The sequence below is a fragment of the Lissotriton helveticus genome, chromosome 7, assembly GCF_964261635.1.
Source record: "Lissotriton helveticus chromosome 7, aLisHel1.1, whole genome shotgun sequence".
Classification (NCBI taxonomy): Eukaryota; Metazoa; Chordata; class Amphibia; order Caudata; family Salamandridae; genus Lissotriton; species Lissotriton helveticus.
The window spans coordinates 1,114,823,418-1,114,849,953 of record NC_136068.1 but is presented as its reverse complement, the minus strand read 5'-3'; the positions used below and the strand labels follow the sequence as shown (position 1 = coordinate 1,114,849,953).

Below are 26,536 nucleotides of genomic sequence, written 5' to 3'. Positions count from 1 at the left end.
TTGGCATGAAATGTATGTATTTTATTGTGTAATCATTGGAATAATGTGATGCTGGTCTCTAGGAAATGTCTATATTTTAGCATTTTCAGCTTTAATTGGGTTGTATACTTGTGAAAATGTTGTTTCACCCGTTTGTCTCGAAGGCACAGACAAAATGGGTGGAACGGACATCAGCAGGCCGACAAGGTCTTCTTATGGCTCCGATGACATCACTCTGAGTTGCATGCAGAGCCGTTGCATTGTATGTCCTCATCGCAGTGGGAGAGTAAGGGAGAAAAGTTTCTGTGGAATGCTGCACATGGGATAATTCAAAAGGTGAGGAATCCACAGGCAGATACTGTATCCATCAGAAAAAGCATCACCGATGGTAAGTAACTTGTTCAAACTGCTTACACAATATATTACGAATACTCCAGTTCCTAGCAATCTGTTGCTTAGCAATTATCAAAAAGAGAGGTGATAAAAAGAGTTAATTTATTAAGGTGTTGCTGGATTGTGAATTTACCTTGGAAAAAATAAAAGACAAGAGGCGTTTGACAAAACAGGAACATTTTGTTTAATTAAATGTTGAGGCCGGAAAACAGTCACATAAACGGATCTGAGGACTGTCTCAACATACATTCGTTCTGAGTGCCATTACATACAGTCTTTGGAGCACCATAAAAAAAATGTAGATCTTTATTTAGAAAAAGCAATGTCAGCCTAGTCATGGAGCTTTAAATCAGAGTACCTGATATTGAATGCAGGTGTGTCTCGACCTGCATGGGCACAATGAGAGCCAGTAGTGAAGTGTCCAGATGTCAGGCATGAGGAGCTTGGTATCACCAGTGTGCTGTGTTCTGATTGGCTGACTGTTTCTAACTACATGTGGCATTTAACTTTATGGTGTAATGGGAATTTGAGCACCCCTCCAGCCATATGTCCGTTATTGAGGCTAATTTCCTGGGCCACTGTGGTGTTGCTGCCTATCTGTGGGACTAATCTGGAGTTTTCCTATTTGTGCATTTGTCTGGCTGCTTAGGTGCCACCCCACCTGTGATCTGTCTATCTGTAGCCTCAGGCCTAGGACCCAGGGTCTGCCTGACCATGTATTTCTTATTCAGGGTTAACAGAGAGGTTGTCTCAGGAGATTTTGACAACAGTGACTCGATCTCGTTTTTGAACATACACATATTGATACGTATATCGACATCAATATTTAGAAAGGACACCTCCAAAATAAAGCATACTTTATCCCATAAAGTTTACATCTGATCATACAATTGCAGGCCTTGTTGATATAGATGCATGATATTCTGTATCTTCTTCTTCCCTTATAGAACAAGATCGCTGGAGAAAATATCACTGAGAATGGATACTGTAAGATAGTGCATTCCCCTCTGACTCCAAGCCACGCAACTGCGTAATCCATCCAAAGAGACAACTGTGGCATGAGAGCGTAACAGAATGTTCTAGAGCTTTTCTAAGGAAAAATTGCAACACAGGACCGTTGTTCAGTGACCAGTGCCTTATGTGTCAAACACATTAATGATATGATTATGGCGCCCCATCATATAGTTGTTATTTAATATTTATATATATATATATATTTTAGTTTTTCCTCATTTTTATTTTAAATTGAGAGGATCATTTTGTTTGATTTATATTTTGTAGACCACCGCCTGATACAAATTGTATCGCATTTCACAAATAACTGTAGGAACAAAAGCAGTTCTGTGAAACTATGCAATCAAAGTAGAATTGCATTAGAATGGGTATAGCACAGGGAGGTTTTGCCAACAGAAGGCAGATGCTTCCCTCCGAACATTGGAATAAACACCCTGGCTGGGTCATGATTTGTCACTTGTTCAGCTCAAGTATTGAAAAGCAATCAATGCTCTGGACAGTGTGTTCTTAAAACCATATCTCTAAGACTTCCAACAATATATCTAAGTTAACAACAAGATTTATTGGCACCAAATCTGTTGTAGGAGAATTCATTTTAAAATGCCGTTCTCTTAGTTGGACACCACAAAGTATTTTTAGCTGGTGATTAAAGCACTTTTGTAATAAAGTAGAGCTCACCATTATGGCAGTATATTGCAGATATGAGTGAGTTCACCTGCCTAACAATGTCCCAGTTTGTGTTTTGAATAATTTAATTATGTTTTCAATATCTTCATTGAGACTACTAGACCTAAAAGGAGCAGTAACAGAATCAGGGAAGCCTAAAACAAAGAATTTTAGCAACAAAGACGTGAAACAAACTATGGCATAGTTAAGGGTTTGTTGTCTTATACAATAATAATGAAATATTTCCTAGCTAGTGTAAGTCTCAATTCTATTAAGGACACGGAGTTGAGGATTACGCTGTACTTCCTATGCTGAATTAAACAGCAGCATATATAGAACTGACAAAATACTTCATTTCCCAGAAGCCCTTGGGAAAAAGTCAATAGATCAACATGAAGGTAACATTCAGTCAACTATCAGGGACTCCTTAATTGTCCTTCAGCTCTGTTGCTGCCTCCTCTTTCTTCCTGCGACTAAGATCAAGTAATGTAGCCTTCATTCCTGGTTGGATCCATCAAACCCTGGAGGAATAGTGAACAAACGCTAGTAAACCTCCGCACTGGACAATCGAGATACAAAAGTTTAAAGAAACAGTATACAGTAAATGTATCCAGACGATCATCTGAATTTCACAATTAGGAATACACCATACCTCAAAATCCTCTTCATGGGAGGGATGATGTATCATAAAAGATGGTGGGCTAATAACTAGCCTCCGTGCCTTAATAGAATTGAAACTTTCCATTACAGCAGCTAGGAATTTTTGCATTTTATGTGTAGGAAAGTAGGATCTGCTTACATGGTCACCCCCACTTTTTGCTGGTGTCATTATGTTTTACTGACTAGTCTGACAGGGATCCTTCTAATCAGGTCCCCAGTCTCTGTGCTTCTTCCCTAAATTGGACGTGGTGAGTACTTGGGTACACTCCAGATTGGCTACTGGTGTACCCTGATAAGTCCCTAGTATATGTTACTACGGTAACAAGGGCATAGGTACACTAGAGGTCTCCCATGGGCTGAAGAATGTAGTATGCCACCCATGAGAGACCATTCAAATTCTGACTACAGGCCTGTCATTGCAGCCTGTGTAAGCTGGTGCTAGCACCACTTACGACGGATATAAGATTCCTTATATCTGGGGTCACTGCACTAAAAACCCATAAGTCACCCCTAGGATAGGTCTTACCATCTATGAAGCAAGGGTGCTCGGTTCTAAGTGTGAGGGTGCTCCTGCATGAGCAGGACACACCTACAACCTTCGGAGTCCATTCTCCCGGTTTGTAAGTGCATCAGCCATTAAGATACATAGAATGGCCATGCGTCATTACACGATGACCATCTCAAAACTGGCTGTAACAAACCCTGTTGTGTTTGGTGTCAAACATTTTGGAATCATATCCCCACAGAATCATACCTCCCACACCGTACACGGGGTGGGAGGTATGATTCCATGCACTGTAAAGCTCCTCTGGGAAGCCTCAGTGCTTCCGGTATCAAGCTTCTAGACCCAGACAGCAAATTATGGCTGCTGCCGACCTGAGACACGATTCTGCTCTCCTGCTACTGAGTCATGCTCATGCAGAGGAAGGTAGAACAATAGGTATACTGTCACAGGACTTAGGGGCATATTATCAACAAATAGCGATATTTATCGCTAAGTAGGCTTAGCGGCAATTTTTTTATCGCCGCGCATCACCGGATTTTATCGCTGTGATAATGTGCTATAAGCAATGTTTATCTCAAAAGCGATAAAATTCCCGGTGATAGCGGCAAAATCCGTGAATATCGCTGAGAATACAGCGATATTCACGCATTATCGCTAACAGGGTCTTAGCCATTATATCCACCTCCCATTGGATATAATGGCTAAGAACTGGTCTGAGCAGGCGTTCGTTTTTGGAGATATTCGCGCTTAGCGCGAATATTTCCATCGCTACACCTGTGTTGGTAAAAGGCGATAGCGATGTTAGCGACTGCTTTCAGTCGCTAACAGGTTGGGTATGCCCACTTTGCATGTCATTAGCGATAAATACCGCTGACATGCAAAGCGGGCCCCAAACCGCTCGCTATCGCCTACAAGCTGTCGCTAACTGCTGTTAGCGACAGTTTGCTAATAGGGCGATAGAATTATCGCCGCTTAGTGTCCAAAAACGGCCACTAAAGCGGCGATAATTTCCTATCGCCCCCCTTGATAATATGCCCCTTAGTGTATTGGGACTCAGACTGATTGAAGGGCACATTTGGCGCCCTCCTTGCATGGTCGGTGAGATGGTCACTGGACCGGGGGTCGAGGGCGGTGTTAGTGCTGCTGGATCTTTCAGCAGAATTTGACACCGTCTCTCATAAGATCTTGCTGAGAAGGCTGGAGGACCTGGGTATAGGCGGCACTGTGTTGAAATGGCTTTCTTCCTATCTTTCTGACCGCACACAGCAGGTCTATACCCCCCCTACACCTCCTCTGCTAGACCTCTCAGATGGGGAGTCCCACAGGGCTCTTCCCTGAGCCCGCTTTTGTTCAATGTCTATTTCACCCCCCTGGCCAAACTGATTGCACATACTGGGATTAAATCCATCTCCTATGCTGACGACATTCAGCTTCTTTTCACCTTTGACTCTCCCTCCACCTTTGATCCGTTGAAATCCTGCCTTAAAGACATCTCTAGTTGGATGGACGCCAACTCCCTCCGACTCAATGCAGGAAAGACGGAGATCCTGTTTTTTAACTCTCCTTCCCCTTTGGATTCTAGTCTGTGGTGGCCTGAGGATCTAAGCCAAGCCCCTATGCGCAAAGACTCGGTGAGAAACTTAGGAGTTCGTTGGGACAACCACCTCAGTTTTAACGCTCAGGTACAAACAGTAGCAGCTTCTTGCTTTGCAAAGATCAAGACTATTAACCGGCTTATTAACTATCTGCCGGCGGACTGCCATAAGACTGTGGTCCAAGCATTGATAACATCCCATCTTGACTATGCCAACGCACTATACCTTGGTATCACAGCAGGCCTATGTCATAAACTTCAGACAGTCCAAAACGCTGCTGCCCGGGTAGTGGAGACATCATATCTCTCCTCACCTCCGTAAACTGCACTGGCTTCCCATTGCAAAGAGATGCGTTTTTAAGGCCATGACGTTGGCTTTCCGGGCCTCTAAGGGCAATGGCTCAGCCCATTTGAAAAGCACTCTGCGGCCGTATGTCAACACCAGGACACTTCGCGCCAACTCCCTACTCCTCCTGGAAACTCCACGATTCAAACGAAGTCATGCAGGAGAAAAAACATTGGAGGTTTGCGCCACTCAGTGTTGGAACAAACTCCCTGTTGCCTTACGCGCTTGCCAAACTGAATCGGCATTTCGTAAATCCCTGAAGACTCACCTTTTTTCCTCTTAATGGCCTCCTCTACTCCTACGCCCCCTGGTCCCAGATTTATCAGCGCCAGGACGCCCCGTTGGGGCAGCTGTGCGCTTTATAAAATACACAAATAAATTACTCCAGTCCAAACCAGTTCAGGGAACTGTTGGCTCCCGTTCTGGCACAAAATTGGACAAAGGACATGGGATTATCCTGCCTACCGGGAGAGACCCTTGAATCGTTCCAACCCTTTCCTTAGGGTACTTAAGGGCTTAGCTGTGGGTGGGTCCCTAGATTCGTCATCTGGCACTCTGGACCTCTCTGGATTTCACAGCATGAACCGAGATTGCAACTGGGAAGACTCCTGCTGCTCCTGGTCTCATCGTCCTGCAAGTCTGCTGCAACGTCTGCGCCTGTGCTCCATACAGGTTCTTCACAGGACCTGTGGACATCCAAGACGCCCAAAGGAATCTCCCTTGGAGTGAAGGAGTCCCCCCCTGCATCTGCATCTGCAGGCACTGCAACACAGCTGACCGGTCTGGTGATCCTGGGCTCCCATGGACTCCAAAAGGCTCAGCACCACAGGTGGTGGTTCTGCAACTCCCTCGAGGCTTGCACTGTCTTCTCACCGAGTTTGAGGCCAGTATCCCTCGTCATAACTGCTGGAACAAAACTTGTGCACAATGTCGACTTGCCATTGCCAAGGCTGGGTAAGACTTCTCCAGAGATCTTCGGGCTCCAAAAAGCCCCAACCTCAAGCATCTCTTGCAGCCAAGATCTTACCCTGCATCGCATCCTTTGCACCGTGGGCCCTCATTCTTTGGTGAGCTGCTCGAGGTCGTCTTGCGACTCCTGTCACTTTGGCCCTTGGGTCAGTTTGAAGGTCTTCTGTGGCTCTACTGGGCTCCCCTGCTTGCTCGGGGCATGCTCTGACTTACCTGCTCATGGTGAGTCACTTGGACCTTGCTGTCCCAACACTGCACCTTTTTCTTCAACTCCATTGGTTACCGTTACCAAAGATTGTTGGTGGGCATGCCAGACACTGACCCCTTGGCTCTTGACTTCTGATGTGGGACAGCTTGTGCACGACTCCTGGTCCTCTTCTGCGTTGCCTGGTCCGTACCGCTGCAACTTCAAGCACAGGTCATTTCCGGATCAGACCGGAAAGGAGGGTGGCGCTCTAGCTGCCTCCTTCATTATTTATTCCCATGCCTGGCACGACGCGCAGCGGACGTGCGCAGCGGGCGAACCGGCGGGGCGCCAAAGGCACGCCAAAGGCAACCCGTCTGCGCCCATCCGCGCCAGTACACTGCCAGGTGCCAAAACCCCTGCATGTTTTATCACAGAGGCCCCTAGGGAGATACGACAAAAATACAGTTACTCCAGGGACACCCTTCTTGAGATCAGGCAGACCCCATGTGGCTCTGTACAAAATAAAGGCTATACACCGGAAGGCCTGTTCTCATGTTTAACTTGTAAATACCAGGCTTCTGCACCACTGATTACCTACAACATACATAGCCATTCTTTGGTTGAGGCACACCCGTATTGGAATCCTGTCTCCCTCTCCAAACCACAGGACACCCTAACTAGACAGGAAAAGTGGCTCTGTCTTTTGGCTAATGTTAGATCCCTTCCCAAACATGCTACCGCTATTTGGGATCTTCTGAACGATCAATACCCGGCTTTTGCATTTTTCACTGAAACCTGGATCAAACCCACCGCTATTCCAGCTATTGCCCTTGCGTTACCACCAGATTTCGGCATACAAAGACTAGATAGATCAGAAAGAGTGGAAGGAGGGATTGCTATTGTCCATAGAGATTCACTGTCGATTACCATTCTTGAACATATAAGTACGGAACTATTTGAATGTCTCATTCTCAAATGTGATCTATTTCCCCTCACGTTATTGCCACACGAAACTTCCTACTCTTAGGAGATTTTAATATCCATAGTGAGGGCTCCTATAACCTTGATGCGTTTACTTGCCTGGAGGAAATGGCTTCCGCAGGTCTCGTTAAAATCAATAACGCCCCTACACATATAGCTGGACACAAACTTGACCTCATCCTTTCCAATTCACAATACATTACCTATGAGGACACTACCCCATTGACTTGGTCAGACCATTCATTATTGAGTTTCACATTATTTAACCCGTCCACTCCATCCAGTCCCGCACCAGCTATGAACAGATGGTATCAACCATGGCATAAAATTAACACCGACCTTTTTGCATCCCCCTTTATGACATGGGATGTAGACGCACGCCACTTCAACGTAGACCAACAAGTATTACACTTTAATGCGACCATTTTGAAGATCCTGGACGAACATGCCCCTCTGAAACCAGTTACACATGCCCATACATTGACATCTTCTGACTGGTATTCCACAGCCCTTAGGGCAGAAAAGAAGGGATGTAAAAAATTAGAACGCATTTGGCAATCACAACATAAGGACTCAGATAGAGAGATATACAAAAGCGCTCTAGCAACATACCATACTAACCTCAAAAAAGCGCGAAAGGCACATATTTCCCAGCAATTGGAGGAAGCTGGCTACAATTCCAGGACTTTATTCAACATAGTTAAATCTTATGCAAATCCTAAAGCCTGTGAAATGACTGAATCTCCCTCACAAGCCCTGTGTGACAATGTTGCGTCATACCTTATCCAGAAAATTGATTCTATTTACCAAAAAATTACTTCAGCCAACCCAATTTCCCTGCCTGAGACACTAAACGCAGCCCCGTCACAGGACACCTCCTAATTTTTGCACTCCTTCCCACTTCTTTGCCCTATGGAAGTCGCAACCTTATTAGATAAAACCAAATCAGGCTCCCCGTTGGATATCATACCTGCCAAATTCGCTGCTAAATTTGTTGAACAGCTTGCCCCTTCTATCTGTGCCATCCTTAACAACTCCCTTATTAATGGCTATCTCCCAGTTTCATGGAAGGATGCGCAAATCATACCCTTATGCAAGAATCTCAAAGCCCCTATCACAGACCTTAGCAATTATCGTCCCATCTCTTTGCTCCCTCTACAGACCAAATTAATTGAAAAACATATTAATAGACACCTTTCTCAGTATTTGGAATCTACACAACAGCTTGATGCCTCCCAATCAGGATTCAGAGTTAAACATAGTACCGAAACTGCCCTTATCGAAGTCACAGACAATATTCGGATGACCCTGGACAAAGATTAGGCAGCACTTCTTGTGCTGCTTGATCTTTCAGCGGCATTCGATACGGTCTCCCATAAGATCCTATTGGAGAGACTAGAGAGGATAAGCGTTAGAGGATTGGCTCTACAATGGCTTACTAGCTTCCTGACAGATAGGTCACAGACCGTTACTATGGGCACATTTAAATCAACCACGACTAAAGTCAGCAAAGGGGTTCCCCAGGGCTCCTGCTTGAGCCCGACCCTTTTTAATATTTATGTTTCTCCTTTAGCCAGACTGATGAGAGATTTAGGCTTCACCTCTATCTCGTACGCAGACGATACTCAGCTCCTCCTGACCTTTGACAAAAACAACCCCAACATCCAACATAGATTTTCGGATGGCATGAAAGCCATTGCTGCCTGGATGCAGACCAACTTCCTGCAACTTAATGCAGGGAAGTCAGAGATAATGTTGTTCGGAGGAGCTGAAATATGCTGGACACACACCTGTTGGCCAGATGAATTAGGCACCGCCCCCACCCCCAAGGATGCGGTTAAAAATCTGGGGGTCAGAATTGATTGTAAACTGACTCTGGAGACACATGCCAACACCACGGCAGGGTCCTGGTATTATATTCTGGGCCTCCTACGCAGGATTTTTCCCCTTCTGCCCACTTCCACTAAGAAAACCCTGCTGCAGGCCTTGGTACTCAGCAGGATAGATTACTGTAACGCCCTTCTGTTCTCAGCAAACACTTTGGCTATTAAGAGATTACAGGTTGTACAAAACACCGCTGCTCGCCTTACGGTTGATGCACCGGCTAGAACACCTTCAGTACCTCTCCTGAATCAGCTACACTGGCTCCCTATTATAAAAAGAATAAAGTTCAAAATAGGATGCATTATCCACAAAGCCCTTAGAGGGCAAGGGCCTATGTATCTGACCTGCAAATTGACTCCTTATTCTCCCATGTGCTCTCTTAGATCTAGCTCAGAGCTACTGATTACTGTTCCTAGGATCAAAAAAGCATGTAGTGGAGCCAAAGCATTTTCCTACCAGGCCCCTATGTTTTGGAACCACCTGCCTTTACACCTACGTGCCTGTTCCAATCTGATCCTATTTAGAAAAATGTTAAAAACATACCTTTTTTAATTATTGTCTGGTACTGCTATGATGTTTAGTCCCAAGCGCCGAGACCCTCATGGGTGATTCAGCGCTATACAAACCAATAAACAAACAAACATACCGAAGTCCTCCATTGTGGTCGACAGCAGTTTTCGACATCCCTTCACACCTATGCACCCGGCTTCCCTGGTGTAGGTATCCTGTTTCCTGGGGTATCCACGGGTGGGGTGACTCTCCAACCTTCAGTCTTCCACTAGATTTCTTCAGGGTCCCCTGGGAAGGGCCTTCTTCTTTAAAATTGCAACTGCAGCTTACCTAATTGCTAACATTGAGCACGCAGTCATATTCCCACTCTGCACAACCTCCGTGGGGGTTCCTAGATACTGGTTCCTTGGGTCCTTGGCTCTTCTAAGTCTTCTGGGTCCATTCTCGACTTAGTTTGTGGTTCGCATTCCAGTATTTAAGAATATGGGTTGATCTCCCCCTGGGGAACACTGTGTATTCTGTGCTATTTACATATTCTATTGACAAAGTATTGTGTGTATTGTGTTGTATCTCTGGGTAGGAGATAATACATTGTGTTAGGGAATGTTAATAATAAATACATATGTTTATACCTACACTGTGTGATTCTTTTTCAGATAACCTATACCATATGATTAAGTACTGGTAAAATAAGCTGCTTTACACTCCTTCAGGTTTAAGCCTGAAGGCTGCTCTCCACAGCTACCACTTAGAGAGCGTTCTAAGGTTGTTTAAGATCACTAAACTCACCATAAAGTTGTCTGGGTTGGTGCAGAGTGCTACACTTTAATAAGTGAGCACCATATACTAAGCTAGCTTCTCACACTATGTCATGTCCAAAGGCGAGGATTACGCTGGTTTAAAGCTTCACCAGCGATGCAATGTGAACAACAGGTTTAAAGATAGAAGTTCTTGAAGGTTATGTTATGTTAGAAATATTTATTAAGCATGCGTACACCAAGCGGTATCATGGCGCTGTGAGCAGAGAGGAGGCGGCATCAACGGGACAGTTGGCTTACGCATATGCCTGAGAAAATTGCCAAGTCTTGAGCTGTTACCTGAACTGTGCATGGAGAGTCGTTAACCTATGTTCCGAAGGGAGCGAGTTCCAGAATTGCGGAGCCAGAACCGCAAATCTGAGCCCCCCCTTCTTTTTACGTTTGAATGAGAGAGTGGTTAACAAGTTCATGTTGTAAGACTGTAATTCCCGAGCAGGGATAGAACGCTGGATCTTTGAGGATATGAAGGCAGGGCCATTCCCGGCGAGAGCTTTAAAGATGGTACAGCCCAGTTTAAAAGCACAGCGTTTAGACACCGGAAGCCAGTATAGACTCTTCATCAAAGGTCTAACATGGTGGTGTCTGGGTTGGCGATAGATTAGCCTTGCTGCTTGATTTTGCACCAGCTAAAATGATGTAATTGATAGGCTGGAATACCCACATATAATGACTTGGAATAATCAGTGCGGGAGATTACCAAGACAAGGATAGCCAGGGTCAAGGCCTCAGTGGTCAAGAATCTACTGATCATCGGGTTTCTCTGAAGAAGGAAAAATCAAGCAGAGACCACTGAGCCAATCTGGGCTTTCATGGACAGATCATTGCTGATCACAATCCACAAGCTCTTAATGGAGCTGGCTGGGCTTGGGGGGCTACCCAGCAGCGGTGGCCAAAGTTATGATTCCATGGATTAGCAGTTCCTCCTGTTAAAATCAACTCGGTTTTATCAGGGTTTAGTTTCAGTTGGTTGTCATTCATCCATTCACTGATGAAGCACATTGTGGACTGGAAATTGGACACTGAAGAGATAGAGGAATTGATATCAAACACCAACTGAAGGTCATCAGCGTAGTTAAAAGTTTCAACCATTTGTTCGCGCAGAGACTGTACCAAAGGTAATGAGTATAGGTTAAAAAGAAGGGGCGAGAGGGAAGAACCCTGGGGAACCCCATGGGTCAATTTCATTTTTTGGGAGGAGAAATTGATAAGGCGTACTGCTTGAAATCGATTGACGAGAAAAGAAGAAATCCACTTCAATGCCACACCCTCGATCAGGAGACCATGATCGACCGTGTCAAAAGCAGCTGACCGCTCCAGGAGTACCAGAGCTTGGGTGAGACATTTGTCGACCCCCCTTCTGAGTTCATCCTTGACTGCAAGGATGACTGACTCCTTTGAGTGTGCAGGTCTAAATCCTGCCTGGTGGGAGTCAAGGAAGTAGGAGTGTTCAATGAATGAACTGAGGCAGCCGGCCATGTGGGCTTCTAAAATTTTGCCTAAGTGAGGCAATAGGGAAATGGGACGGTAGTTGCCAAGAACCAGAGGGTCAGAACCGGGCTTCTTCAAAATTGGCACAATTTCGGCGCTTTTAAAGGTGTCCGGGACAATGCCTAATTTAAGAGAGTTGTTCAGGTATGAAAGGGGTGGGTCTGGACAAGTAAGGAAAGCTTCCTGTAAAATCTGAGGATGACAGCAGTCTGTAGGGGAACCAGATCCAAGGGGCATATTATCAAGACAGGCAATAAAAGTATCGCAGTTTTAGCGGCAGAAAACTGCCGCTAAAACGGCTATCATGGGCTTGATAATGTGCTCTATGGAATTCCAATGGAAGCCCATGTTAGATGTGAAGGACATCTAACATGGGCTTAAATTGGAATTCCATAGAGCTAATATATCAAGCCCATTATCGCCGTTTTAGCGGCAGTTTGTTGCCGCTAAAACTGTGATAATTTTATCGCCTGTCTTGATAATATGCCCCAGACTTTTTTAAGTAGTGCACGGAATTCTTCCCTTGTGATTAAAGGAATTTGGTAAAGTAGGAGCGGGTATTTGCATATGATAGGAGAGGTCGTGGAAGGGATGGGGATAGGGATGCTAGCCTTGATTGTGGCAATTTTCTCAATAAAATAAGAGATTGAGGGAGTCTCATAAGGATTGTGAGGTAACAGGTTTTGCGATAACTCTATCCGGTTGAGCAAGCTCATCGACTATAGAGAAGACAGCCTTAGACTGGTTAGCCAAATTTACAATTTTTGCGGAGAAATTAGCTGCCTAGGCACGAAGGTTAGCATTTTTGTATTCTTTGAGCTGAGTTATATAAATGGCCTTTTTAGCTAAAGAATCATCGCGTCTCCAACTACATTCCGCTTGCCTTAAGGCTAGTTTCTTTGATTTTAGGTCATCAGAAAACCAACATTGTGCGTCATGAAGTCGCTTCATCTTGATTTTCTTTAAAGGGGCAATGCTATCACTGGCAGCTTCAAGCCAATTCTTGATGCTTATTGCCTGATTACAGAGGGGCTCCTGTTCAGTGGGCGCAGTTAGCAGAATTCGCCAATATTGGCATGATTCGAGTTTCTAGCCAAATGATTTCCTAACTGGGGAATTTTAATTGGGGGGACACAGGAAATAGTAAAGGTAAGTTGGAAGACCAGTCCACTGCTTAAAGGATATTCCCCAGGCGAGCCCCAAGGGCAAAAGCTTTTGAGGCCATGGCTTCTCTAGCAGAATGAGCAACAAAAACAGAGGTATCGATGCCAGCCTCGTGCATGGCCCATCGGACTTATCTAGCAATAGTAGGCAATAAAGAGTTGTCTTTCTCAATGCAGACGGATATCCGCCGTCATTGCCTCATAACTCTTAATACACTGTAAAACACACAGTTTAAGAGGAGTCTGGAAAGGAAGGGTATGAAACCACTTGCGAATTACATTTCGAAAGACAAGAGACATTAAAGTTAAGCCCATCCGGGCTAAATACTACCCCTATAACGTCCAGTGCCCCAGACGTTGGAGACCCTTAAGCATGACCCTTCTGCATGAAATTAGACATAACAGGGTGACCAGTTTGGCAGAGAGTTCCTTCCTTGAAAGGTACTCATTGGACTGCCAAGACAAGAAAATGTTAAGGACTTTATTGACATTCCATAGGGTTGAGTATCGATGCTCTGGAGGGAGGGATAACCGAATGCCTCTAAGGACCTTCCTTACCAAAGGGTGTTCCCCTGCTGGACGATCTCCAGTTGCCGTATGACCCACCAATATCGCTGACCTGAAAGTATTGATAGGCCGATAAGCTATGCCCTTAGCAGCCAGGGAAGCTAAGAAGTTGAAGATATGGACAACTTCCACCCCCACTGGATTCAAGTGTCATTTGTGACACCAGCCCAACTATCAAGACCATGCTGATATATACTGCTTAATGGTACTGTCAGTCAGAGCCTTAGAGAGGAGTGACGCAGTGTGGCTCGAAGGTCCTGGGACTTTCCAGCGCTCCCTGTAAACTTCCATGCCATGAGAAGGAGGGAACCCTTCCAGCACCAGCTAGTGACGATTCCCCTGTGGGTCCCGAAGGAGATCTGGAAAGAGGGCTAGAAGGATTGGAAAATCCCAAGAAAGTTCCAGTAGAACTGGATAACAGACTTGCGATTTGCAGACCGGGGTCTCTAGCACCATCTCTGCCTTCTGCCATCACACCTGGGCTGAGAGGCTCACTTCCCTTCGACAGCCGGGACGGAAGTACAACCGGCAGAGAGGTGAGACGCCTCTCTTACTATCCCTTACCTTTAATTTGCGCTTACATTGAATATTTTACCCTATCCTTAATTCCCCCTCCTCTCATTATCACTATCTTTTAGATCATCAGCCAAGTTACTTTGCCAGAAGGTAGGACTGTGCACTTTTGCGAATTTGTTTTGAGAACTCTACAGAACCTTATGTCCAGAGTTCTTAAGTCACCGTAGTGATTTGTCCCCGAGCTTGCCTCTGCACCATCTTGATCTTCACTTACTTGCATGGTGAACGTGATTTCATTGGCCATTTGCCTCTTTCTTGTATCTCTTCTGTCTATAGACTTACCTACGCGTATAACGGTTCTTCATGAGAGAAAGTATCTGTTTCTCTTTTCTATTGGGCCCTGGCTGGGGCAGGTGGACATCTCCCTCTCCTCTCCTCCTCCTTCCCCTTGTTTTCTCCCTTTTTCTCTCTTACTGTCATTATTCCATGATTCTTCTCTTCCTTTACATTGGTCACGGCACCGTCTCTTTAATACCGGCCATTTATTAATCTGATGTCATTGACAAGTCACACTATTCCATGCTCACTACGTGGGTCCCAGCACATTACATGTGTATTACCATGATCTTGTAGCACAGGTTCCTTGTGTCATTAAGGGTGCTCACTCAACATGTATTGGTTGTCTTGTATATACAACCTTTGACCATTTCTGGTATGTTAAGATTTTGAGATACTCCATTGTACATCCTTACAGCCCTGAAGAAGTTGTGGGGTACTTCCCCAGGCGAAACACCTGTTGGCTGGGCAACCGTTCTGGTTTAAAAAGAAAATACTACTCAAGACTATTCGTCTCAATTTTCACTGTATATATGCAATACTGTGTTGATACTGTATACGTGTGCACAGGCTAGCTGCTATAAACTTCATGTTGAACTGTTGTTGACTTTTTCCCAAGGGCTTCTGGGAAATTAAGTCTTTTGTTGGGGCTCTTTATATTTTTTATAACAAACTTCATTGAGCACCATAAAGTTATTTCAAATTGTCATAGCAAGTACAACATGGCATTTTCTTTTTTTTTCTAATCGTAGTACAAATTTCCTTCACGGAGATTAAAGATCTGCTTACATTTGCAGGAATAAAAGTTGGGGTTCTTTATTTGGCTGCTATTTAATAAAGCATAGGAAGTACGGCGTAATCCTCACCTATGGTCCTGACATAGAATCTCTTTTTCCTAACATTCTAAAGCAAAAGCTGGAAATGACAAGAGTGTGAGACAGAGGACATGTGCAGAGAGAAAGTAAGATGGGGGTGTCAAAGATGACTCAGACATCTCCAGTAGCAGGAAGATGAGAAGACCTGAAGTAGATAGGAGAGACTTTTTGAGAAACTGGGAAGAAAGGAATCTCATTCATAGATCGGTTAAGGACCTGTGTGAAGAGTGAGAAGACACCCACGAGTTAATAACATGAAAACAGAATAGTATTCTGAAGCAGTAGGCTGAAGGACAACAAGTAAAGAATATTTCTGAGTCGCCTGTAAGACTGCTTAGATAAATGAGAAGAAATCCCTTGGAGCACCAGGTCAGAAAAGAAAAGCAAGGAAATAATACCTTATGTGTGTGCTGAGGCTTGACATTACCCAAGGAAAGCACGGAAGCATTGATCCTGAAATGCAAACATGACTCTACCTCTATTCCATGTAGTGTGCGGATGTCTCTAGCTAGCTTGACTATTGTCGTCTACTGTCCCTGGCTTCAGTGCGGCAGAACGGATGGCTCATGGTGACGAGTTAACTGACGATACCATGTGGCTCCTTCAACGCTACATCTGCATGTGACAACTACCTTGTTTTGAGGCTCGTAGGCTACAGCTGTATGACTCAGCCAGGGTTCTAGTGGCATTTGCACGTCAAAGAAGGGTTTGAGCATACAGTGGAGGAGGGCCTCTTACATTTGATAGGCTGCACTCAGGTAAGTGGCTGTGCTGTGGTGGTTGGTTTTGCTGTATTTGCACCTGCCTTACATTGTTTCTTTAATGGTGAATCTCTCTGCCAAGCAAAGACATGAGTCCTCTCTTGTTGAAGAAACGTATTCTACTTTCGGTACCTTGAGGTGAGCAGGATTATTAGAAGCTGATGGAGCGAGATAGAAAACAAAATTTTGTTTAAACTCGCAAAGTCACATTTCCATAACATGAATAAAATTATTAATGATTTGTGATATGTCGTGCTAATACAACCTAGATTAAACTTTACACGTGGGGGGACTAACATGTGTGCTCATAAACGTGCATAAATGTTGCATCTTTTTGTTCGTGCAAAATAATAAAATAATTTATTGTTTTCGTTTTTGTCATTACTAACTGCTGCATATTTAAAATAAGCATGTGCTTGTTTTGCTTTTTCTTGTCTGTGTGATGTCATTTCTACTATTCTAGGTGCATATGGGTCTCATAGAAAAACGGAGACTGGTAAATATAAACGCTGCTTTATTTGTTTGCAATGGCTAGGTAACATTTTGATTAATCGGGTGGGCTAATTATTTAGTAAACCATGGGGTGGATACAGAATATACTTTATTTCTTACATTAATACTTTTCTTGTGTTTGTTTTATACTAGAAATCATAAGTTGCCTGCTTTTGAGGCCTAGCTATTTGAGCCGCAAAATAAAAGCTGATCTATAATTCTGCAGAAAGTCACGAGACGCCCATTCTGAATTAAAACGTTTATTGAAGCTGCATTCACAAAGCAAAAACTGATGAGCTGACATCATTCTGTCGGACATGGCCAAGGTCGAAAGTGAACTTTTTGTCAGTCCTTAACTTGGCATCCGCGGAAGTTGCACTGTAAGACTATGGAAGCTGCGGGGATGACTTAAAACAAAGTTGCAATCGCAGGAAGCCTCTGGCTTCACGTGGAAGAGACAATGGTCTTTGTAAGACATGATTTTGTGGAACTTTTTAAGAATTGGGTGACATGTCACTTGTCACTCTCAGCCAATGGGACGTCGAGTATTTCTGAAAACTTTCCTTTGCTAGTTTAGTTAGCGTAGAAAGGTATAAAAAGTCATGCCCTTAGGGTTGGGCTGGCTGCTGCTTTCTGACTTTCTGATGAGGGTGATGTGCTGCTGGACTTTGCGTGGAGCACGTAAGAATCCTCAAAGATCTTTACTTTAATTTCTGTCTATTTAGCTCAGTTAGGAAAATATGTTTTAGAAATGCTAAACTTTATATAATTCTTTGAAGTTAATTCAATTGCTTAAATTGTATTTTTTCTTATTTCTTACCATCATGCTTGCTTTATTGCAAATAAATTTCATTTATAAGACTTACAACATATATACCATAATTTAGAAAATAAAATCTTACTTTTGACAAACAAGCTGGTCTTGGTTATTTAGAAGTATAGGTTACCTTTAGCTAGATCACGTCGCCTATAGTGGTCATTTAAATGATTGGGTTTTATTCTAATGACAATATTCTTTCTGCAAATGTATAAAATGTTTATAGTTTGTAAATAATGTATATATAGATTTATTTTGACCACCTGATTCAGTAGGCCCAATAAGTTGCCTGCTTTTGAGGCCTAGCTATTTGAGCCGCAAAATAAAAGCTGATCTATAATTCTGCAGAAAGTCACGAGACGCCCATTCTGAATTAAAACGTTTATTGAAGCTGCATTCACAAAGCAAAAACTGATGAGCTGACATCATTCTGTCGGACATGGCCAAGGTCGAAAGTGAACTTTTTGTCAGTCCTTAACTTGGCATCCGCGGAAGTTGCACTGTAAGACTATGGAAGCTGCGGGGATGACTTAAAACAAAGTTGCAATCGCAGGAAGCCTCTGGCTTCACGTGGAAGAGACAATGGTCTTTGTAAGACATGATTTTGTGGAACTTTTTAAGAATTGGGTGACATGTCACTTGTCACTCTCAGCCAATGGGACGTCGAGTATTTCTGAAAACTTTCCTTTGCTAGTTTAGTTAGCGTAGAAAGGTATAAAAAGTCATGCCCTTAGGGTTGGGCTGGCTGCTGCTTTCTGACTTTCTGATGAGGGTGATGTGCTGCTGGACTTTGCGTGGAGCACGTAAGAATCCTCAAAGATCTTTACTTTAATTTCTGTCTATTTAGCTCAGTTAGGAAAATATGTTTTAGAAATGCTAAACTTTATATAATTCTTTGAAGTTAATTCAATTGCTTAAATTGTATTTTTTCTTATTTCTTACCATCATGCTTGCTTTATTGCAAATAAATTTCATTTATAAGACTTACAACATATATACCATAATTTAGAAAATAAAATCTTACTTTTGACAAACAAGCTGGTCTTGGTTATTTAGAAGTATAGGTTACCTTTAGCTAGATCACGTCGCCTATAGTGGTCATTTAAATGATTGGGTTTTATTCTAATGACAATATTCTTTCTGCAAATGTATAAAATGTTTATAGTTTGTAAATAATGTATATATAGATTTATTTTGACCACCTGATTCAGTAGGCCCAAAATATATCAAGTTCATAGATGGGTCCGTATATAATATAGAAATTTTGTTTATAGGTTATGAAGTTGGGTAGCGTAGTTTATGATATATTTTCTATAGCCCGCTGGATCAATTATCTGGTAGCAGAAATTGATGGTTGCTAAGCGGTAACCAAGGTAACATGTTGGTTGCTAAGGATTGCGTCATGGTATGAAAATAGGATCAATGTTTTAACACTCGTTAAGTTCGTTTTTCGTGCCTATCTGTAAGCTATACCGGTATAGATTGTGTGGCGAGAAATTAGTCACGCAAGCCATCTGTTCAGTTTGTAGTGATATCGCCGAGTATCACAAGAGGTATCGCCGTGTACCATAGTGTTGTCGCCGAGCAGCACAGTTTTAGGGCTAGGTCTGAATCTTGTATAGTGAGGATTTTCTAAGAAATCAAAGCAGCATGAGAATAGGGACAAAGCGCCTTCCATAAAACTCACTGTGATGAGAGTATTAGTTATATCCAAGCTTGAGTGAAGGGTAAAATTTAACGTCGGTGCATGATTATCTATAAACAGGTTAGAGTCCTGTACGGGTACATGTTTCATATCTATAAACAGGTGAGAGCCCTGTACGGATAACGTCGTTATTTTGCTAACGGTGCATGATTTCTATAAACAGGTGAGAGTCCTGTACGGATTTCGTGTGTGTTTGAATTTAGGGAATTTTCCGTGTAAAAGTGCGAGTTTGAATTGTATTTTATGTTCAAGTAGAACTCTTAGAACTTTCACTTCGCGGTGGGTTCAGAGCAAAGCGAGTTCATAATTATACTTGCTTGAAGGGTGGGGTAAGGTTACTCTACTGACAATTGAATATTATCCTTAGTGTGAATAGCGCCGTCTATTCCGAAGTGTGGATACTTGAATGTATGTAAACTATCCTAATTAGTGAAACGAACAGATGTTGTCTTTATAAGTCATTGTTAAGAATTAATTTACACTGAAAAGTGTTCTTAAAATGGCGCTGTGAAAAGATTTTGTGAAGGAGGGGTAAGCGCCAGGAGTGAGAAGCGAGAAACCGCAGCTGCTGTGTACGTCACAGAGCCGCGCAGGGATTGGGTGACCTACGTCACAAGCGGTATTCTGATTGGCTCCTGAGTCTCTGACGGCCTGTGAGCTGATTGGTCCTTCGGAAATTCTCCAAATTTATTGGTTGAGCAGGAAACTGACGTAGCTCAACTGCCATTGGCTTGTTGGTGTGTTTCGCGCACGGATTGGTTGTTTTGCAGAACATCCCGGAAATATTTTACGAACGATTTTGTGAATTAAATTTAACTTTTAAAAATGAGTTATCATTTTAAACATGTTGAGAAAAAGACAACATTATTTCAGAAATTTAAGAATTTATTTTCACCTGACAAGAAAATCGAAACGCGAGGTGGTAAACTACTTCATAAGTATAAAACACCTGCAGCGTACATGGAAGGTGAATACGGATATCATACTGTCTTATGGTTCGACAGTTGGAAACGCTATACTAAAAACGATGGTGTTTTGGCTTGGCCTGATGATGGTTCATTTAATGTAAGAGTTTTAAGAAACTTACGAGAGAAAATGAATGCTCTTGTTCCAAAACCGAGACCAACTCAATTTGAAGCTTTAGTTGAGTGGGAAGATGAGATGTATCAGTTACAAAGAGAAGCTAGTGGAATTAAAAGACCTTCTAAAAATCCATCATGGAAAAGAGAAACTCATGAAGATAGATTACGAATGTGGAGACAGGGAAACATGAGTGAAGGATTGTATTTAATTCATGAAATGGTAATGGGTTCTCCTACAGGAAAATCTATGGAAAGTGAATCTGAGGATGCAGTTATGGAAGAAATATATACAACTGCTAGAAAGAAACAGCCTAATCAGCCTTTGAGACCTCCTAGATCATGGTCTACTCCGGTGGTTTCTACTGAAACTTCACCGAGTGCACCTCCAATTAGCGAAGCTCCTAAACTTTACCCAAATAATAGTGAAATCACTGAAACTCCTAGAAGATCAGAATTTGAGAATGCTCGAAATGAAGGTAGACATTTTTCAATGACTCCAAGAGCAAGGGAACCTCCAAAAGATTATGCAAGAGAGACAAGAAATGTTGATGAGGTCGATTATAATGAATACTTAAGGTCTAAAGAAGAATTAATCAAAAGAATGACAAAAGGCATGGAAGCTGTCACAGTTCCAGTAACAATAGGTCCTGTTCAGCCTGTATTTGATCAAAGAAATACAAACAAAACTGGATTAACTATTCCTTTAAATACAGAAATTCAAAAGCCTGCTGAAAAATTTTATTCAGATTTGACAGAATTAAACACTTCTAGATCGAGAATGCCTGATTTAACCTTTAATGAGGATTTATCTCCAAAAACACCAATGGGTGCTATGTCAGATGTAGGAAGTCCTGAAGTCAGTGTAACTACACCAAAGCTTGATGTGGCCAAATTAAAAGCAAATATTGAAGAATTAATAATTGGAACAATTGGCCCAGATAGTTTAAATTACTATCGGGATGATGAACTATTATTCATTTGCAAAAGTATTCAATGGAAAACGAAAAATAAATATGATCAATTAGAGGAACTAGCTGCAGAACTTGAAATCGATGTGAGTAAACAAAAGAATTTTGCAAAACATTACAGATTAGATTTCTCAGAAAGCGACATTGAGAGTTTGAACTCAATGGGAAGAATAGTTCACATTAAAGATTTAATTGTCTATATCAAAAAGCTAGGAGAACTGAACAAATGGAGAGTGAAATGGACTAAAAGGAAGGAAGATGAAAGATTAGAAAGAATGTCAAAACAATTTCCAATGAGAGAAGTTGCAGGTGGAGGATATGTTCATGTCCCATGGTCGAGACAAGACATTCTGTTATTCACAAATGATTTTCCTAAATTAAGAGAGAAACCTGTTGAGTGGTACAGGCAAGTCGATAGATTTATCAAAGTATCAAAAGTTCTGTGGATTGATTTGGATGGATTTTTTGACATTGTTGTTCCATCTGATCTTTGGACAGAATGTAAAATATCTATTAGTTGGCCAAAAACAGAACCTGAGCGAATTAAAGAAACAGGTGCCCCAAATCCACTCGTAATGGATTTTTATGAGAAAGTAATTGTTTGGATGAAAAACAAAATTCCACCCAAAGAAGTTGATTGGGTTAAAATAGAAAGAACAGAGCAGGAAACAAAAGAATCAGTTCATTCTTTTTATGAAAGACTACTGTTAATCTTTAAACAATACAGTGGTTATGAAAAATTAGATGAGAAAGACATGAGTCATTTTATCTATAGATTTGTTTATGGACTAAAGCCTGAAATTGGAGAAATGATCAGAACTAGCATTGTCGGATGGCAAGCACTATCTATAGATGATATTCTGAGAAAAGCAAAATATTGTAGCGATGAATTAGAAGTAAAACAGAAGAAGCTAAAGGAGAAAGCCATGTGGGCACAGGTAAAAGTAGCTGAACAACAGATTGCCAGCATGGGAAATAAGAACACTAATTTTGTTCAAACTGGAAATACGAACCAGATACAAGGAAAGTTTAAAAGTAATAATTTCCAAAAGAAATTTAGCCCAAAGATAGAAGAGCTGAAACAAAGATTACCTTGTTTTAATTGTGGCGAAATTGGACATTGGAGGGACGAGTGTCCTCATCCTCCTAGAAACTTAAAGAATCCCTTATTGAATCCACAGATGCAGAATGGTGTTAACGTGCAGCAACAGCTACAGATGCAACAGGGGTTAAATGAATTTAATATTCAGCGACAATTACAACAACAGCAACAACAACAGGTGAATAATCGTCAGGACCAGTTGCCACAACCACCTTTTCCGAATTGTGGGGGAGTTCAAAAATATAATCCAAACGTGGGATTTCAGGGATGTGAACAGGTAATAAAACCACAAAAACAGCAAAAGCAGCAAAGGGTTCAAATGCAAAATGCTTCACAACAGTTTTTATTGACAGAAAGCCAAGACAGTGATTCTGATGATTATTGCTGACGGTGCCCGAGAGAGGAGGAAGAGTGTGTTGTTGGAGCCACTCTTGAGGTTGACCAGTCTGGTCCTTATGTAAACGGGAAAGTTAATGATGTAGACATCACTTTTCTAGTGGACACTGGTGCTACCCGTTCTACTGTTAGATCAGTGGAAATTGAAAACCTACCTCTCTCTGGGGATACCATCCAAGTTGTCGGAGTAAGTAATCAGCAAATTAAAACAGACCTAACTGATCCAGTACCAGTTGAAATTGGAAATTACAGAGACAAACACAGATTTGTGGTTTGTAATAGTAGTCCAGTAAATCTATTAGGTAGAGACATACTATGTAAAATGAATTGCAGAATATATTGTTCTCCTGAAGGAGTTGAATTACAAACAATGGAGGAAGATGGTTTGTACAGAATGACAATGATGATGATGGAAGCAGAAGAAACAAAATTGTTTCCTGCATTTGAAGAAAAAGATTTACCTGAAGAGCTAAAAGAAACAGTGAAATCTGAAATATGGGATTTTACTGGGAATGAGATGGGTCTGATGAAAAACGTAGATCCTGTTAAAATTGCATTGAAGCAGGGAATAGAATTTCCAAACACTCCACAATATAAAATGAAAACAGAGACAATTGAAGGTATTACACCTGTAATTGAAAAATTAATCAAGCAAGGTGTATTGAAAGAAATGAAGAGTAGCTCTTGTAATTCACCAATTATGGGAGTTAAAAAGGCTAACGGAACATTTAGGATCGTACAAGATCTGAGAAAGGTTAATCAAATTGTTATTCCATGTTGTCCTGTGGTTCCAAATCCAGCAGTGATTCTATTTCAGATTCCATATGATGCTGAATGGTACACAGTCATTGACCTTTGCAATGCATTCTTTACTGTTCCTCTACACCCAGACAGTTATGAAATCTTTGCTTTCAGATTCCAAGGTAAGACCCTTGGATGGACAAGAATCCCTCAGGGCTATACAGAAAGTCCTTCAATCTTTAACGAACTGTTAAAAAGATCATTAGAAGATTTAGACTTACCAGGTAGGTCTACGTTGGTGCAGTATATTGATGATTTGTTAATAGCTGCTAAGACAAGAGAAAATTGTGTAACAGACACAATAATTCTGTTAAATCGCCTTGCAGAAGAAGGACATAAAGTGTCCCCAGCAAAACTACAGTTTTGCAAACAGGAAGTGAAATATCTTGGTCACAGAATTGCAAAGGGAAAAAGACAAGTAACAATAGAGAGAATAAAAATGATTCAAGCAATGTTACCGCCAAGAACACAAAGACAGGTCAGAATGTTCCTGGGAATGGTAGGTTACTGTCGACAATGGATAAGTGGATTTTCAGTAATTGCGAAACCACTACAAAGACTGACCAAATCAGATGTAAAAGATCCAATTATTCTCAATGATGTTGAGATGGAATCTTTTGAAAACTTGAAAAAGAGCTTATGCCAAGCTCCTGCTTTGGGTATGCCAAATTATGAGAAAGATTTTGAACTGTATTGCAGTGAGAGAGAAGGATGTGCATTATCTGTGTTAATTCAGAGACATGGAAACCTAAAGAAACCTATTGCATATTTCTCTGCAGTTCTTGATCCAATTGCAAAAGCATTACCAGGTTGTTTAAAAGCAGTTGCAGCTACAAGTATCAGTCTTGAACAAAGTGAAGGAATCATTATGGGATTTCCTGTGAAAGTTTTTGTGCCTCATTCAGTTGAAATATTACTGACAAGAGGTAAGACTCAACATTTAACAAGTAGCAGATTGACAAAGTATGAGAAAATCATACTAGGAGCAGATAATGTTTCGATTTCAAGATGTTTGAATCTGAATCCTTCTACATTACTGCCTGATTCTGAAATTGTTGATGACATCGAGACAGAACATGAATGTTTAGATGTCATGGAATTCTGCACAAAACCAAGAAAAGACATCAAAGACAGACCTTTGCCTGAATCGGATTTTGTCTACTTTGTAGATGGCTCATGCTTAAGATCCGAAGGTGGTGTCTTGAAAGCTTCATACTCAGTTTGTACAGTCGAAAACATTAAAGAAGCATCATGTCTTGAAGGAGTTCGTTCAGCTCAAGTAGCTGAATTGATTGCTTTAATTCGTGCATGTGAAATATCAAAGGATATAAGAGTTACCATCATTACTGATAGTCAGTATGGGTACGGAGTTGTGCATGATTATGGACAACTCTGGTCACAGAGAGGATACATGACATCAACAGGATCACCAATTAAAAATGCAGTTTTCATTAGAAGATTAATTGAAGCAATACAATTGCCAAAAGAAATTGCCATAGTCAAGTGTGCAGCACACACTAGAGGGACTGATTATATTTCCAAAGGAAATGCCTTCGCAGATGAAACAGCAAAGTACTGCGCAAGGAAAAATTATTCTTACAATCGGAATAGAAGTACAGAAACTGATTCAAATTCATTAATGCTAACAACTATTGTAGAAACATGGAATGAGATTAGAGATTTACAAAACGAAGCAGATGATGAAGAAAAAGACCAGTGGTTAAGATCAGATTGTAGACAACGTGATGAAGATGGAGTGTGGGTTTACAAAGATGGCAGAGTAGTTTTACCAAATTGCATGATTTCTGACATGGCCAGATTATATCATGGTCCTGCACATTTAGGAAGAGATTCTATGGTCAGACTGTTTAAAGAGACATGGTTCAATACCAAATTTAGAACCATTGCAGAATCTTTTTGTCAAAGGTGTTTGTCATGCCAACAAATGAATCCAAACAGAAAATCAGTGGTGGGGACAGGAATAATTGGTCGAGAGGGTGGTCCCTTTACCAGGTTACAAATAGATTTCATTGAAATGCCCTTACACAACTGTTTGAAATATGTACTTGTAATTGTATGCTTGTTCTCGAGGTGGGTAGAGGCTTTTCCTACACGACATTGTGATTCAATTACAGTAGCAAAACTAATGCTCAGAGAAATCATCCCAAGGTACGGTTTTCCAGTTACTATTGAGAGTGATGGAGGAAGTCATTTTGATAACAAACTATTGAAGTTAATTTGCGAAGCTATGAGCATTGAGCAGAAAATACACTGTGCATACAGACCAGAGGCATCAGGTGTAGTTGAACAAATAAATGGAACTATCAAAAACAGAATTGGAAAAATGTGTCTAGAGACAGGAGTTAAGTGGACTGATGCTCTTCCACTTGTTTTGATGTCAATAAGAAGTACACCAGATAAAAAGACAGGTTTGAGTCCTCATGAAATTTTGATGGGAAGAGTTATGAGGCAAGCTTTTGTACCTGTAGGTAAACTGTTGAGCATAAATGACAGTGCAATTTTGGATTACTGTAAAAGGTTATCTGATATGGTAACTTCTGTGTCTAATCAGGTGGGAACTGAAGCACAATCAAATGACAAAGTTTTGACACATGATCTGAGACCTGGAGACTGGGTCAGAACGAAAGTACATCGGAGGAGGAATTGTCTATCTCCTAGATGGCAGAAACCTAGGCAGGTAATCTTGATCACTACTAATGCTGTAAAGTGCAGAGGATTGAAGCGCTGGATTCATCCAAGTCATACTATTCCAATACCAACTCCTGAGAATTCTGATGTTGAAAGTGATACCACAGATGACTCTGATTCTGAAGCAGAAGACAGAACAGAAGGTGGAGTAATTCCAGATTCTGAAGATCGACAAGAAAGTCGACATCTGGAAACTGTGCCAGTGAATGGAAATCTGACAAGAAAAGACTTAGAAATAATTGAAATAGATTC

General features: G+C 41.8%; 1 protein-coding gene across 2 annotated transcripts in view; it reads left to right on the top strand.

Moving 5' to 3' along the window:
* MTNAP1 (mitochondrial nucleoid associated protein 1) overlaps positions 1 to 10,325 on the top strand; it is a 229,966-nt gene extending 219,641 nt beyond the window's left edge. For both annotated transcript variants that reach the window (XM_078654266.1, XM_078654267.1), the window contains exon 5: positions 1,320 to 10,325. In XM_078654266.1, coding sequence (XP_078510392.1) covers positions 1,320 to 1,348 — 29 coding nt within the window. In that variant the 3' untranslated portion in view covers positions 1,349 to 10,325. The remainder of the gene's footprint in view (positions 1 to 1,319) is intronic.
* Positions 10,326 to 26,536: the final 16,211 nt, after the last annotated feature.